The 15,995-nt window shown below is 42.2% G+C and overlaps 1 protein-coding gene across 10 annotated transcripts in view; it reads right to left on the minus strand.

The window, feature by feature from the left end:
* TTC21B (tetratricopeptide repeat domain 21B) overlaps nt 1-15,995 on the minus strand; it is a 103,259-nt gene that overhangs the window by 56,511 nt on the left and 30,753 nt on the right. For all 10 annotated transcript variants that reach the window (XM_073305712.1, XM_073305709.1, XM_073305710.1 and 7 more), the window contains 6 exons: nt 13,817-13,914; nt 13,054-13,254; nt 10,757-10,886; nt 9,213-9,370; nt 6,947-7,171; nt 5,236-5,474 (listed from right to left, as the gene is read on the minus strand). In XM_073305712.1, the coding sequence (XP_073161813.1) occupies nt 5,236-5,474; nt 6,947-7,171; nt 9,213-9,370; nt 10,757-10,886; nt 13,054-13,254; nt 13,817-13,914 (1,051 nt within the window). The remainder of the gene's footprint in view (nt 1-5,235; nt 5,475-6,946; nt 7,172-9,212; nt 9,371-10,756; nt 10,887-13,053; nt 13,255-13,816; nt 13,915-15,995) is intronic.

Below are 15,995 nucleotides of genomic sequence, written 5' to 3' on the forward strand. Positions count from 1 at the left end.
CGGTTACAGGAAGGAACACAGGTAAGCTGACTGACAGGTTTAAATACAATTCAAAAATGACCTTGGGGATGAATTTTGCATGAGATATTAATTCCACTTTGTCTTTATGTAAGAAGGTATACAGGGATTCTGCTATGAATGCCTCAAGCTTGCTCATCTTTGTGGCTCAGGTGATGGCCATCAGAAAGACTTCCTGAGAATAAGATTATAGATGGAGCACTGTAAAACAGGCTCAAGTGGGGGTTCTTCATAAGCCTCAGACAGATGATGTTGAAGTTCCAAGTTGGAGTGAGTTCTGTAACCCAATTGATAAGCATTCCTCAGGCCCTTAAGGAATATGGATACCATGAAATATGAGAACACCGTAACTGACTATTGATGGATGATCTGGGGATACTGCTGCTAGATGAAACTTGACTGAACTAAAATGAGAGTCTAGAATCTTTGGTATTGGGATCAGTACCAGCTCTAGACCACGCTGGGTCACACATATTGAGAATTTATTTCTGTTCGGACAAGTAGATGATTCTCATGGATGGCTTCCTGCTCCACACTAGGATTTCCTGAAGGTGGAAGGAGCAGTCTCTTTCCAGGACGCTCAGACAGCCAACCAGCCAGGCTATCAGTTGGTGATTTTCAAGTCTAGATGGAATACTTGCGACAAGCAAGTCTGCATGGTCTGGAAGTCTGATTGATGGTTGTGTGAACATCTGTAACAGGTACATCAGACAAACTGCTTCAGCCGGGAGGGAGCTATAAGGGATGAGCTTGGCCTAGTTTCTTTTGGCCTGAACAATAACTCTGTAGATTAGCAGAATCACTAGGAATGGGTAAAAAAGGCCCCAATTCCATTGCAGACTGAAGGCGTCAAGCAGGGATCCTGCACACATCTATAGCAGAGTGAAGAAGATATTTTTGGTTTTGCTTTTGGCCATTTTGCGTGTTTACCTTTTTTGTAGTAAATTAGCTGAATTTGAAAACAAAAAAGACAAAATGAAGTAATTCACCTCTAAAAAAAATTTCTAGCAAATTATTCGGTGAATCGTTTGGGGGCCTGAAAAATGCACTTTTCTGCAAAAAAAAAATTCATAAAAAAATTCACTCAGTTTTAATCATGCCTCTTCTGGAGCAAAAGTTGAGATACTTGATGTTTCTGTGGTAGCAAAAGAGGTCTATCACATGATTCCCCCACTGATGGAATATTGGCTGGGAGATCAATTTAAACTGTGACCACTTATGGATGATACCAGCTTGTCTGCTCAGGAAATCTGTCAAGTCTTTGCTAGCTCTCAGAAGGTTCATGGCTCTCAAAATGTATGCCTTGAAGATGGCACCATTTACATAGCTTGATTACCTCCCTGCAGAAGGAGACAGAATGGGCACTCCCTTGCAGGTTTATGCAGTACATCACCCACACTCTGTCAGCATGTGTACTACACAGTGTCACAGGACCAGGAGGAATGCCACAAACACCAATCTGAGGACTCAACTCTAAAATATTTAGTTGTAGCTCCTCTGGTGACCATGTCCTTTGTATCTGTAGCTGTTCCAGTTGGATCCCCAGACACATCTGTGACTAATGCACTGGATGGCTACAGGGCCATGAATGGTATCCCTTTTTGGGTATTGTCATGATGCAGCCACCAGGTCAATGCTCCAAGATTATGAGATGGAATTAAAATGGTCTTGCTCATCAGATGCTTCACAGGAGAATAGGCTGATCTGAGAAAAAGCTGTAGGGGACTCGGGTGAAGCCCAGCAAATGGTGTAAGGTATGCACAGACATATGGCTTAATAATGTGAAGCAAATCCGTACTGTCATAGCTGGGTGCGATATCACCATGTTCAGTAACAACTAAAGTGAGAAGAATCAGTCCTGTGGTAAGTATCCCTCGCTGTCATGGAGTTTATTCTGGCTCTGATTAACTCTATATGTCTGTGATTGGGTAAGTGACAATTTCTCATTGCTCAGGAGAAGGCAAACAGAGAAAGGGCATAGCTGAAACAGATCCAAGTTCGCTGGTGTGATCTGCTATTGATCAGGCAGTCATCTTGACATAGGCAGACATGGATGCCCTTTTCCCTTCAGCATCCAGCCACAACAGCAAGCCATTTTGTAAAGACTCTTGGTGCCATAGAGAGTCCAAAGGGCAATACCATGAACCAGTAATAGTTTGGCCCCCACCATAATTCTCAGCTACTTCCTGTGGACCATGCGTAAGTACTCATTGTATAAGTCAAGAGCCAAAACTAGTTCTGAGCCTGAAGTGATGAAATAATGGAGGCAAACATTACCATCCTGAATCTGAGATGGTGCATATATATCTCTGTTCAGCCTCCTCAGCGCTAAGATAGGCTGGAGATCACCTTTCTTCTTCAGAATAATGAAATATCAGGAATAGAAGAATCTTTCTCTGCACTCCAGCAGGACCCCTTCTGTGACTCCTAGATGAAACAGGGACACTTTTCTTTGGGTAACAGGCTCTTGTAAGAAGGACCTCTGAAGCAAGAAAGTGAGAGAGGGGACAGCTAGGGGGCAAGGAAAGGAACTGGACAGGCAGCCATAGGTGTTAATGGCCAGCCTTAGCTTCTCGTCATGCTTGATGGCGGGGGACGAAATTGTTTCTGAAGAAGGTCCACTCTGGAATAGTTCTGATGTGGCTCTATACCACCTCGTTAAAACAGTAGCTTCTGGGAAGGAGCTTAGTTTGCAATGGAGGAGGATGACTGGTGCTTCCTAAAGTAGCAGGGTTGCTTTCTGAGCAGGTATTCTGATTGCAGACTGTGGGTAGAAGATGGGGGGGAGGGAATAGCTCAGTGGTTTGAGCATTGGCCTGCTAAACCCAAGATTGAGAGTTCAATCCTTGAGGGGGCCATTTAGGGATCTGGGGCAAAAACTGGTGATTGGTTCTGCTTTGATCAGCGGGTTGGACTAGATGACCTCCTGAGGTCCCTTCCAACTCTGATATTCTATGACTGTGTTCTCTGTCTTTGTGGGGGGTGGCATAGTAAAGGCTTATGGTATGGTGTTGAAGTGTAAATACTCGCATTTACATTGAAGGTGCTCTGACTGTCTATGCCTACAGTGATCAGGATCTCCACCCTGTGTCAAGATGTGAAATGGGATTCCATTCTGGGGCCTGTGGGAAGGTGGAGCCTCAATAGCACTAGTATGACCATGGCGGTAGTTAATATTGGTATTGGCCAGTCATGGCAGAGCCCAGTTAGAGGCACTCCTGGAATAATCTTTAGGGTACCATTCCTGTTTTTTCCTTGTAGTAGAGGAGGAGTGTCCTGTAGATGGTGAGAAGTACATCTCTGGGGATGACAGTACTGTTTGATGCAGTTCCAGCACTGGATCAAGTGTGGTGCCTAGTTACCAGGGCACCTGCTGAAGATAGTCCCCTCGGCTCTAGCTTGGAGGACATCTCCTCTCTGGGATAAGATGTGCTCCAAGCAGCACAGCTTAAGTCTTGCATCCCTTGATTTCCTGGTGCAGGAGGTGGCGGCATGGCAGACAGAGTACTTGTCAGGGATGTGCCCTTCCCCAAGGCAGAAAAGACATCTGCTGTGCCTATCAATGAAAGGCATCAGACAGTCACAGGAAGGACAGGATTCACATGGCCCCTGCTCAATGGCTGATGAAGCACTTCACCCTGCTATACAAGGGAGTGTACCAGGGGCCTCCCCCATATATCCTCTTTTTCTGGCACATGCAACTGAAATTTTTAAGGAGGAAAAATAAAAATAAAGTGAAATTCAAAATACAGATGCAGGACAGGCACAGTCAAGGTTCTCTCATTGGTGGGAACATTAAGAGGGAACTGAGGAAGGATTGTGGCTGCTCTGCCCTTTTCGCCCTTGCAAGGGAGCAGGAAGCAGTACAGGGTGCCCATGCAGCCTTGATGAATGCTGCTGAAATGATTCAAAACTCACATGCATGGGGTGCATGCGAATCTACAGTGGAATCCACTCTCATACCTGAAGAATGGCTATTTCCAAGAATAATCAAAATTAATACTGTGAGACAGCCTTAAATTTCCTAAAAGATACTAATCTGCAAAGGTTATCTTGAATCAAGTATCTTCACTTAAAAAATAGCTTGCATCCATTCAGCGTCGTTGAACGTTCATATGGTGAGAATCAGATATCTGGATATTCTAGTTGAAATTAAAGCTTTGTATTAAAGTAGGCACACTTGTGAGGGGCCATTCCTCGCTCCAGTGAGTCCTCTCTCCACGAGTCATTTTCCCTTTTCCTCAGCCCAGAAACCTGCAGATGGGGACCTTCTTGCCTACAGCAGTTCCAAGCTGAATATGTAGCCACCAGGTTAGCACTGGCAGGAAAAGTAGGGACAAGATTCTCTGCTTGATGGGGAAAGCTTCTTTAGCATCATACAGGGGGCCAGAGCGGTCAGGGAGGAGTTTTTTGGAAGAGAAGAGAGCCTGAAGTGCCCAGAATAAGTATACTTTTGCCCTTAACACAACAGTGCTATTTACTGAATGTATTTGCTCAACCTCAGGGTACCAGAATTTAGACCTTCACAACTTTGTACAAGGGTTTAAAAAAAACAAACCATAAATATTAACCTGACGTTCCATAAGCCAACAACCTGCTTATGGCAGTTGTGATGTAACAGTACAGTGATTGCTGGAGTATTACAAGAAGACCAGAAATCAAACTGTTGATTTCAGGAAGACTCAAAAGATTTAAAAAAAAAAAAAAAAAAGAGTGTATATGCTAATGTTCCTTGCTATCTGAGACTTTTAGTCAAAACCTTAAACAGAGTACAAATCATTTACTGTTCATTTTCAAAAGCCCTTTTAGTATCTGCTCTTTTTCTAGGTGTCTTTGTATGATGTGGCAAAAGTTATTACTATGTAATATTGCAGGAGTTTAAATATTAAAATAGATTTATCTTGCAGATTTAAATTATTTAAATTATACACTTTCCTTAATACTCAGAACTATTAACTATTAATCTCCTTTTAGACTGAGTCTATTTTAAAAAATTATTGCTGATATATCAACCATTCATTCGGTTATTTTTTATTCTGAAAAGTTGCCTTGGGTAAATAGTGCTTTGCATTGCTACTTTAGTGGATTATACTACCAAGATAAATTTCATAATTTGACGTATTTTGGGGGGAGGGAAACAAGCGCTGCACAGAATATCAATATTTCACAGACAGAAAGGTTATGGTATATACCACAGGTGGTGGTGGTTGTTTTTACCTATAGCAGCTTGCATATAACTTTTTCTCTTTTCTGTATTGAAGATAAATGTCTGCCATTTTTTCTTTGGCTTGTACAAAGTACAGCTGTTCAGATGTAATATTTCTGAGCATAGTTAAGGCTTGTTCAATATCTCCTTGTGCAAGAGCCAGGTCTGCATTAGCAATCACAACTCGTAGTTCTTCAGGGGTGCCAGTAAATTCATTGATGGCATCTTGCAGCACTTTAGCAGCTTCATGCTGTAAAACACAATTATTTTTTTTCTTGACCTCAAGTTAATGCATCCAAGGAGGCCTATATTGCAAATAAATGGAGGACAAAGGACCACCAAGGACAAAAACATACTTGCAATATACTTTAAAATGTTTAAAAAGGGAAAAGAGGATTGTACTCATGATTAGCTGAAAGCTACACAAGGCGAACAAGTAGCAGAAAGACAGTAACAAACATTACAGTTGCATACATAAGAATATATCACAGTACGCACCACTATAAAACACACTTTCCATCAAATGTAATTCCAGGATGGAGCTAGAGATCCAGCTACACTGGGTAAATACATTAGCCTAAATGTCTAAAAGTGGGGAATTTTCTTAATGTTTTGTATCAAGGTTGTGTGCGCCTCAGTTTCCCCTATGTGCTGCATGTTTAACGAGGTGGTGGGAAAGGGTGAAGAGGACCAGGTGTGACTCCACCGAGCAGCCTGGACACTTTGTAACCTAGCAACCGATGGCCTGAAGGCCCTCCCCAGCTTGGAAGCCAGCCGAATTTGGTGAGCAGGAGAACCAAGGGCTGAAGAGAGAGACACCAGGTAATCTGTTTGCCTGGGAAAGCAGAAAAAGGATGGAGGAGGGACCCTGGAGGTGAGACAGAGTAGGCCGTAGGAGGAGTGGTCACTTCTGGACTGAGACTAAGAGACCTGGATGCTGGACAATCCCAGATGGGCTGTGCTGAGACTTTCTATGGTCAAGGCCACCGAGAACCTGCTGTGCTGTTACAGACATACAATAAACCCTTTTGTTTTTACGCTGGCTGGGAGTCACTCGCAGTCTAGAGATTGGGGCTGCATTGCTCCCTCTGGGTATGGCGGCCCCCCAGTGGGTCCAGAGCTATTGGATTCACTGAAGGGAGCTCATGGAGACAGACATACTGAAGGCTTAGAAGGGCGGTTCCAGGAGACAGTGGAGTCTAGTGCTTAACCCCCGAGAGTGAGACTCCCAAGGTGGGCTATTACACTGAAGGGGGTTCCTCCCAAGGACCATACAGAGCCAGGAGCACTGACCCTGTGATTCCATGACAGTCTCATACTATGAACAGCACAATGGTTGATCATGGCATTTAAGTGATCACAGATGGGCTTTGAAGTTAACTCCTTGCAATTAAAGGAGAGATGGGCAAGTGTTTCATCCAGTCTGCAGCCTCAGAACAGTATCTACACACATTCTGAAAACTATCTCCACTCTGAGAATGGCAAAGAATTTGTATGTGTCTCAGAACAGCCTGAGAACCAAACTCCAAAAAACCTTGAAATTCAGATATTTCTCTGTCTGTAGAATTGTTAAGTCTCCTAAAGTCAAGACTTCCTGTAAAAGTACTGTAGGGGTTTGTCATGGACAAGCTCAGGGGTAGATGCTTTTGTTAATGGAATAATTGAGGTTTGTATTCCGCCTCAAATATACACTGCATTTTATTAAATTACTCATTGTCATACCTGTTCTCCATTCAAACGATGAGCTTCTACCAATTCCAGAAAGATAGATACACGATTACTTGCATCAATTTCATTTCTTTTTGCTTTTGATTTTGAGAAAGCCACAGTGCCTCTCATTCCAGGTAAACTCATTGCCATCTGCAAGGTCTTAATAGCTTCTGATATTTCTCCCATCTTCTTTTGGGTCTGGGCTTTAATTAAGTGATACAAGGGACGTTCTCTCACCTGAAATATAAGTTATTAATCAGTTTCTATATTCTGCTTTACTGTTAAAAAAAAATCAAGCATCCTGAGGAATAAATTTGTTAATTTGTTATTTAACTAAAATATTTAGAGAAAGGCATAACAAATGCTAATAATTAAGGCTCCATTTTAGTCACAGATATTTTTACTAAAAGTCATAGACAGGTCACAGGCAGTAAACAAAAATTCATGGCCCGTGACCTGTCCATTACTTTTACTACACACCCCTAAGTAAAACTTGGGCCAGGGGCTGCGGGTGCTCAGGGGGCAGTCTGGGGGTGTCATGGGTGCTGGGGGAGGGTGGTCTGACCCCACCACTGGTGCAGGGGGGGAGGGGAGGAGAGGCGGACAGCAGCACATGGCCCGGGACTGGCAGGCTCACTACCCAGTATGTTCCTGCAGCTCCTAGAGGGAGGGGTGGCCATGGGGGCGCCACACTGCTCTGGCCACAAGCTCCAGCTCCGCAGCTCCCATGGGCCAGGAACCGCAGTCAATGGGAGCTGCAGGAGCTATGCAGAGTCCCCTGGCCCTTCTGCCTAGGAGTGCCAGGACATGCCAGTGGGAGCTGGGGAGCACCTAGAGATAAGCACCGCCCTGCACCCCAACCCCTTGCCTCGCCCTGAGCCCACTCCCAAACTCAAACCACTGCTGGCCCAGGAGCTGCCCAGCTCAAGCAGCCCCTGAGCCAGCCACACCAGCCACTGCAGAAGTCATGGAGGTCACACAAAGTCACAGAATCTGTGACCTCCATGATAGACACACAGCCTTACTACTAATCCATGTTATACTTGTGTCTAGCATGTGTAGTATTAATTCTATTAGTAATGTTGTCTTCAAAGAATATGCAAGACAATTTTTTTAATTACAACCCCACAAACCATACGAAGGAAAGAATATCATGAGTCAGAACCCTGATCTAGAGACAAAAGGGCATGCACTAGACCATTACTTAAAATGAACCTGCTTGTTACAGGTGTTTTCCGTGTCTCCTCTCCTAATCATAGACAAGACAACATATGCTTCAGTAAGCTGCTACAGTAGTTTCAAAAAAGAGTCGAACATTCCAAGATATACATAATTTGGCAATTAACTTATATACACAAACCCACTGTGGCATTCATCCACTCTACCTGCTTGAATACGTCTGTTTTTATATTAAGGGGAACAAATGGAAAGAGTAAGTGTGGCTCCATACAAAATTTCAGGGACATCAGTAGGTATTTTTTTCATTCAGCTTCTCTATGCCAACATTTGGAGAACAGAAGGTGGGCAGAGGAATATTTTAGAAAGGAAATAAAGACCAGCTTGTCTCATACCGTCCACCTTGCAGCAAAGCCCTATCGGGATACTCACTCAGAATTCAATCGTGTAAACTGCTGAGCGTGCTGGCCCTGGCCCAGCAAAGCACTTAACTTTAAGTAGTCTGATTGACTTCAATAGACCAGAGTTCTCAGTACCTCGCAGTATCAAGTACTGAATCAGCTATAATAGAGGAGAGTGGGGAAAGCCATTTTAGAACCACCACTGCTTAAGTGTGCTGGCTTTGCTGACCAGGGAACAAGGAAATACTGACAGAGGTTCCCAGGTTTCTTGAAAGGCAGTAAGGGTTTGGACCACCCTTCTTCTATTCTTTTATGCAAACCTCTCACAACTTTGTTGCAAGATGTCTCTGGGACTACAAATCCTGTTTATATAGTATGTCCTTATACATTGTAATACTTATTTCTGTTAACAGTTCTCTATATAGAGAGAGATCAGAAAAGAAAAGCTGTTTCTTTCTTCTATACTCCTCAAGAAAATTCTGATACTTTGGGGCAAGTTAATAGGCAAATGTGGAGTCCTCACTTCATCACACTCCCAATTTGCCTTGCAATTAAAATTATTCACCTGAAAAACGTGTTCAGATGCCAAGCTTGTAGTGAAAAGATAAGTATTAAAATAATGCCTCTTGCTGTGCAAGCTCTAGAAGAAGTCTTGCAAAACTGATTGCATAAAACAATTTAATTCCTTTGATCAAACTCACCTCAAAATTGTAGCTCAGAGAGAGTTCCAGGGACTGAGAACAGAGCTTAAAATTGTTTTGGGACAAATGAACCTGAGCCATAAGTAAATGAGCATCTGGATAAGAAGGATTCTGTTCCAGGCAATGCTGTAGGACACTGTGAGATGCCTCAGTATCACCTAATGATTTAAACAAAATAGCAAAAAACAAGAGAAAAAAAATCAAAGCCCAGTATTAAATATAAGTGCCTCTTACTTAGGCCTGGTCTACACTGAAAAATTCACACCACTGACCAATGTAGTTAAGCCAACCTAACTCCCAATGTAGACACTGCCTCTTGAGAAGGAGGAGTACTGTAACATTTCAAGTGTAGACAAGCCATTAGCCTCTCTATATTTTAGATAAAGGCTTCACAGCTTGCTTTTAAGATATACATATATTTAATAGGCTGCTATGACCTCAAATAGCAGCTACTAAATCAGGAGCGGGCAAACTTTTTGGTCTGAGGGCCGCATGGGGTTTCTGAAATTGTATGGAGGGCCGGTTAGGGGAGGCTATGCCTCCCCAAACAACCAGGCATGGCCTGGCCCCAGCCCCCATCCGACCCCCCCGTTTCTCACTCCTGACGGCCCCCCCAGGACTCCTGCCCCATCCACCCCCCTGCTCTCAGTCCCCTGACTGCCCCTAGACCCCCCCCACCCCTAACTGCCCCCCCGCTGCCCCATCAAACCCCCACCCATCCTTCCTGACAGTCCCCCCAGGACCCCTGCCCCATCCAACCCCCCCAACTGCCCCCCACCACCCCATTCAACCCCCCCCCGGTACCCCTGTCCCATCCACCCCCCTGCTCCTTGTCCCCTGACCGCCCCCCTGCTGCCCCATCCAACCCCTCCTCTCCTTCCTGACTGCCCCCCCTGGACCCCTGCCCCCATTCAACCCCCATTCCCCGCCCTCTGACTGCCCCGACCCCATCCACACCCCTGCCCTCTATCCAACCCCTGCCCCCCCACCGCACTGGCCTGGAACACCTGTGGCCGTGCAGCACAGCACAGCGCACAGGGTCAGGCCAGGCTCTGCAGCCCCACCACCCAGAGCATTGTGCCGTGCAGCGGTGTTGCTATTGGGGAGGGGGAGACAGCCTCCCGGGCCAAGAGCTCAGAGGCCAGGCAGGACAGTCCCGTGGGCCAGATGTGGCCCGCGGGCTGTAGATTGCCCACCTCTGTACTAAATACTTCTCATCAGTGTCATTGAGAGTTGAAGACAAAACCACAGCATAGACAGAAATTTCTCCATTATCCCAGTCCCTGAACCATCCACTCTAGTCCTGTATGAAAGACTTCACCTTACTGAAAAATCAATGCTACATTTCTATTTTTTCAGAAGTGCATTTTAAGGGAACAATCAGGTAATAAACCCAGAGGAAAGAAATAATTTTAATACTGCGTTGTTAAAAAAAAGAACAGAATATAAGAAATCAGATATTTGTTACAGTACTTTACAATGGAAGAAAAATATTTATTTAATACATAAATATTTGTAGTTTTGCAGCCACACACATATATTACCTGATAAGTATTTCACCTTTGCAACTAAAAAGACAGCATGTAGAAGACCTGGTACAGTTTTTACCACAGTTTCAAGAACTGAGGTACAGTGTTTGAGCAGTGGTGAAAGGGGTTGTCCTGGATTTGCAGGCTAGAAATAAGAACAGATCAACTGAAAAATTCATTTTAAGAACATGAACTAGTAAAAAGAAAAAAAACACTGCTAATTTTGCTCAGCCTAAGAATCTGAAAGTTCAAAAAGTGAAAAGCATGCGTCACCATGAAGAAACAGTGAAATGTATTTTAAATATAAGAGGCCAAATTCTACTCACATTTATACCAGTGTAAATGCAGAGAACTGTTATTAAAGTTTGCGGGACTTGACCAGTGTAAGACTTGTATAAATGAAATCAGAATCAGGCCTTCTCTCTCTGGTTGTACACAAACCAGTCCATTACACTGGGGCCAGATGATCCTCAAATAGCAATAATTTGGCTTCAGGGGAATCAAAGCAGGTACAATCAGGGGAAGGTAAAGGTAAGTAGGAGGCCTGAGTCAACAGGAGCTCTGCTTTGTTCTTCCATCACTCCCTGGGGGGCCCAGGGACACCCCTTCACCACAGCACCTCCATGTTGTTGGGGCTCAGCAGAACACAGAGCAGGAGTTGGAAAACTGTTGCTTTCCATGGCATGATCTTCTATGAACCTGGCATAATTATACTAGGAAAATCTGCAAGGAATTTAATGTTAGAAGCAGCCTGAATTTCCCTTCACAGCTTCAACTTCCTCCACACCTCCTAGTCCACAAAGACAGCTGTAATATGCAGCCCTGGGAGGGGAACAGGCTGAAAGATTCCTTAGGATATTTGATGCGGTAGAAGAGGGATTCCCTGTAATCAAATGTCCCAACGTCTACCCAGTTGGGTTATGTAGGCTGCATTTCCTCTTCCTCACTAGGGTCACAAACTCTTCTCCGTGAAAGGGAAGACATGGCTCTCCTTCCAGTTTTGTCATTTCCCCTTCCTATAGGTTCTTCTACAAGAAAAGATGTCCAACCATTAGTTTCCATCCTCCTTTAATTCTTTGAGAGTACTCAGAGTGCCAATGTCACTGATAGAATTCCTTTCTGGACGACAGCCCCCCCCCCAGCTGAAGTCTCAGAAATAAATAATTAAAAAAAAACCTTCAGTTTCAAATATAGTTCACATGGTGGCAATTGCTTTGTCATCTTTTCCATTTTCCAATTCCCTAGCTCAATAAAGCATGCACCTTTCTAAGAAGAAAAAAATTCAAAATATTTTTTTCAGATGAGATGCCACTTAAAAACAGATTTACATTTCTTTTGGGTGCTATTTTCTTTACTGTTAGCCTTGTAAGATGCTGCAATTGTTAGTGTCTTTTTGAGCTTTAAACACTGTCATTTCACTGCAATTTTTGCCACAGCAGTTGTGAGGCATTCCACTACCATGGAACTTACAGTCTGTTCTTGAGAAACTAAAACACATAGCAAATAATTATAGGACAGTCATATAGCAAACTGTCAACATTTGCTAGAAGTCTGTGGAACTGTATAATATCTGAGCTAATGCCCAACAATTACTTGTTAAGATCTTTCCTCTGTAACATACTTGAAAGTTTTTTCAGTTGTTTTCTTTCTTACTGATAACACTTGGTGCAATATCTTAACTTAATCTTGAAGGCCCTTTCCTTGGTATCCTGAAAATACTTTTGAGGGTCAAATATTCCTGTCGTCAAGCCCAACATATGACCAGATGCCATCTTCAACCACAAAATATAACCCACAATATGGATAAATTATCTTTTTGTTTGAGATTAAAAAGTAAAAATACCATTAAATACATTTATACCTGTATTTATACGTAGAAGAGAAATGAGAAATGAATGCATGCATGTATGTGGGAAAACATCCTGAGCAGACAAACTGCACAGGTGTGGATGACCACGTGATCAACATCTAGCCTTCACATTTAGTTATTTAAGTGAGTTCTACTCTGTTCTATTCTCCAGATCAAACAATAGACCAAATAACTGTATATAGAGCACCTTGCACTTACATTTAACCCCTTCTCAAATATAACTGCTGCATTTTGTATGAAGAAAATGAGATGTAAATTAGCAATTATTCCAGCACAAAGTTGCTCAATATTTAAAACAAAATTTTGCTTCATGTGAAAAGTAAATATACTTTTGGCGATTCTTCTCAAAAAATGCCTTCTACTTGTAACTATTAAATGATATTAAAAATGGAGTCCTTGGATAAATTCTAGTTTTCAGAGGAAGAGGTCTAATACTACTAACCTGTGTTGGGCAAAAATTAAGATATTCTCTAACAATTTCCAGCAAGAAATCAGGGTTCAGTTTTTCAAAGTACTGTATGCCAAGAGGTAAGCCATGCAATGACGAAAAGTGAGTATCCAGAACATCATTCAACAAGTGAAAAACTTCTTCTTGTCTTTGAGGTTTCTTCATAGCTAAAACTGCACGCAAGAAAGACAGTTCCTGCAAAAAAACAAAATTTAACTCTAACTATATTAGTTTTGTTACTTTTTTATTATTTAAATAGCACCATACAAAACTTCACCATTTTCAAGGCAATAACTAGATGCAATGACCTGAGCAAAAGCTATACTTAGGAATATTGTAACAATTATATAATGCAATTGAAAACTTTTAAGAATGATCACTGTAAGGCGTACATAAAGATTTGCTATACAATGCATTTCTTTTTCAATTTATATGGTGCAATTATGAGCCAGTCTAGGCACATAAATAAGTTAAATTTATCAATGTCAACACCACCATTTAAAAAAAAAAAAGGGGCCCCTTTTCCCCCATTCAACCCAAACTCAGAAAAAAAATCTGAGTAAACAAATAGTCCTCATCTTGCAGGCCAACACTAACTTTGCTTGACCAAAAGACAGAAAAAGCAAATTTCTGAGTTAAAGCATCCTCCATTAAGAATACTCTGCTCTAGAAAAATAAAGGTTTTAAACTGTAGTAATCTCAACCTGGCCACAACTTCAGATTAGAATCAAAACACTTCAGTGAAGTAGTCCTTTACCCCAGATTTCCCAATTGAGTGCTGAATTTCATTAAGGAATTCCAACTGCTGATCTGCATCTTCTAATTGCCCTTCAAATATCTGACATCGGATAATTCCTGCAACAGTAAACATTTAATTTCAGTTTCAGCTTTATGATAACTACACAGTGTTAAACTTTCCAGAGGGCCCTCTCCCCCGGCCCCCAAAAATCTAGTTTTCTTTACCTCTGGACTATCAGCTCCTCAGCCTTTTGTTAATAGGGTGATGAGAAAACACAAAGAATTAAGATTTGAGACAGACGTACAGGGTTTATCTACAATGTAAATTTTCTCCAGCTATGTCCTTCCTTCATAAAAGCCATCTTTCCTCTCCCTCCACACCCCATCACATGCTTTAAATTTCATCTAGGAAAATACCTAAATTGTTTCTTTAAGCTGTATTTGTTAAAATTTCAAAAGTTATCCTTTTGACATTTCACAGTGTGCCCCAACACACTTCCCTTAAGTGTCTGGGTGAAGTCTTTATATTCATAACGGTTTTCATGTACAATTTACTAATAATTGTTAAACCATGTAGTATCATCCATGACCTATGGGAAAATCATCTGTGGAACCTCTCTCTCTTCCTCCATTCTTAAACTACTCAACAGAGTAGACACCTAACAGAACAGTGTTTAGCAATACTCTCAGAGGTTTCTCTTTATCTAATGTCTTCTTACTAAATAGCAATACTAACTCACTGCATCCAAAAGCTTGTTTATAGAAGTGTGACTACTAGTCAGTCTTTGATTCACAATCTTGTTTTAACTTGCAAGTTTCCAGCATGGTGTCCTTATAATCCCCTTATACCATTCCATGCTTGGATTCAAGAACATGGAGAAATCAAACATGCTTGTGCCCTTTCTGCGAATGGGCTGACAGGTCTCTCAATTCTAAAAATAGTTTAAAAAAAAAAAAAGACTATGTGCGCAGGTGAGACCCGAGTTTCTTTTCTCTCCAAACATTAAAAATGTAGATCCCCTCCAGGCTGGAAGACGGATGACTAGACAAGATAAATGAGGATAAAAAATAATTTCAATCTTTCAATTAAGGTAGGAAGAGCTCAAAACAAATGTGCTATACCTACAACAAAACCAGTGAAAGCCAGACTTTATATTGCTGTTTCTTAATAAAATAAATAAAAAAAGCAGAACACTAAGAAAACAAACATCTTTTAAGTCTCTTCATACATCAGAAAGGAAAAAAATGGGCACAAGCAATCTTGCTCACTGAAGTTTCAGTATCCTGCCTGCACCCAACACATGCATGACAGAAAAATGGTACAACATGAATGATAAAGGTCATCAAGTTTCAGAGTGGTAGCCGTGTTAGTCTGTATCTGCAAGAAGAATGAGGAATACTTGTGGCACCTTAGAGGCTAACAAATTTATTTGAGCACAAGCTTTCATGGCCTAAAATCCACTTCATCGGATGCATGCAGTGGAAAATACAGTAGGAAGACAGATACACACACACACACACCATGAAAAAAAATGGGTGTTGCCATACACACTAACGAGAATGATCAATTAAAGGTGAGCTATTATTAGCAGGAGAAAAACTTTTTGCAGTGATAATCAGGATGGTCCATTTCTAATAGTTGACAAGAAGGTGTGAGTAACAGTGGGGGGGGCGGGCGAGAATAAGCATAGAGAAATAATTTTACTTTGTGTAACGACCCATCCACTCCCAGATTTTATTCAAGCCTAATTTAATGGTGTCCAGTTTGCAAATTAATTCCATTTCAGCAGTCTCTCGTTGGAGTCTGGTTTTGAAGTGTTTTTGTTGTAATATTGCAACTTTTAGGTCTAATCGAGAGAGACTGAAGTGTTCTCCGACCGGTTTTTGAATGTTATCATTCTTGACGTCTGATTTGTGTCCATTTATTCTTTTACATAGAGACTGTCCAGTTTGGCCAATCTATATGGCAGAGGGGCACTGCTGGCACATGATGGCATATATCACATTGGCAGATGTGCAGGTGAATGAGCCTCTGATGGTGTGGCTGATGTGATTAGGCCCTAAGATGGTGACCCCTCAATAGATATGTGGACACAGTTGGCAACGGGCTTCGTTGCAAGGATAGGTTTCTGGGTTAGTGTTTTTATGCTGGTAAGTATTTTCTTCAGGTTGGAGGGCTGTCTGTAAACGAGGACTGG

The sequence above is a fragment of the Lepidochelys kempii genome, chromosome 11 (assembly GCF_965140265.1).
Source record: "Lepidochelys kempii isolate rLepKem1 chromosome 11, rLepKem1.hap2, whole genome shotgun sequence".
In the NCBI taxonomy this organism is placed as follows: Eukaryota; Metazoa; Chordata; order Testudines; family Cheloniidae; genus Lepidochelys; species Lepidochelys kempii.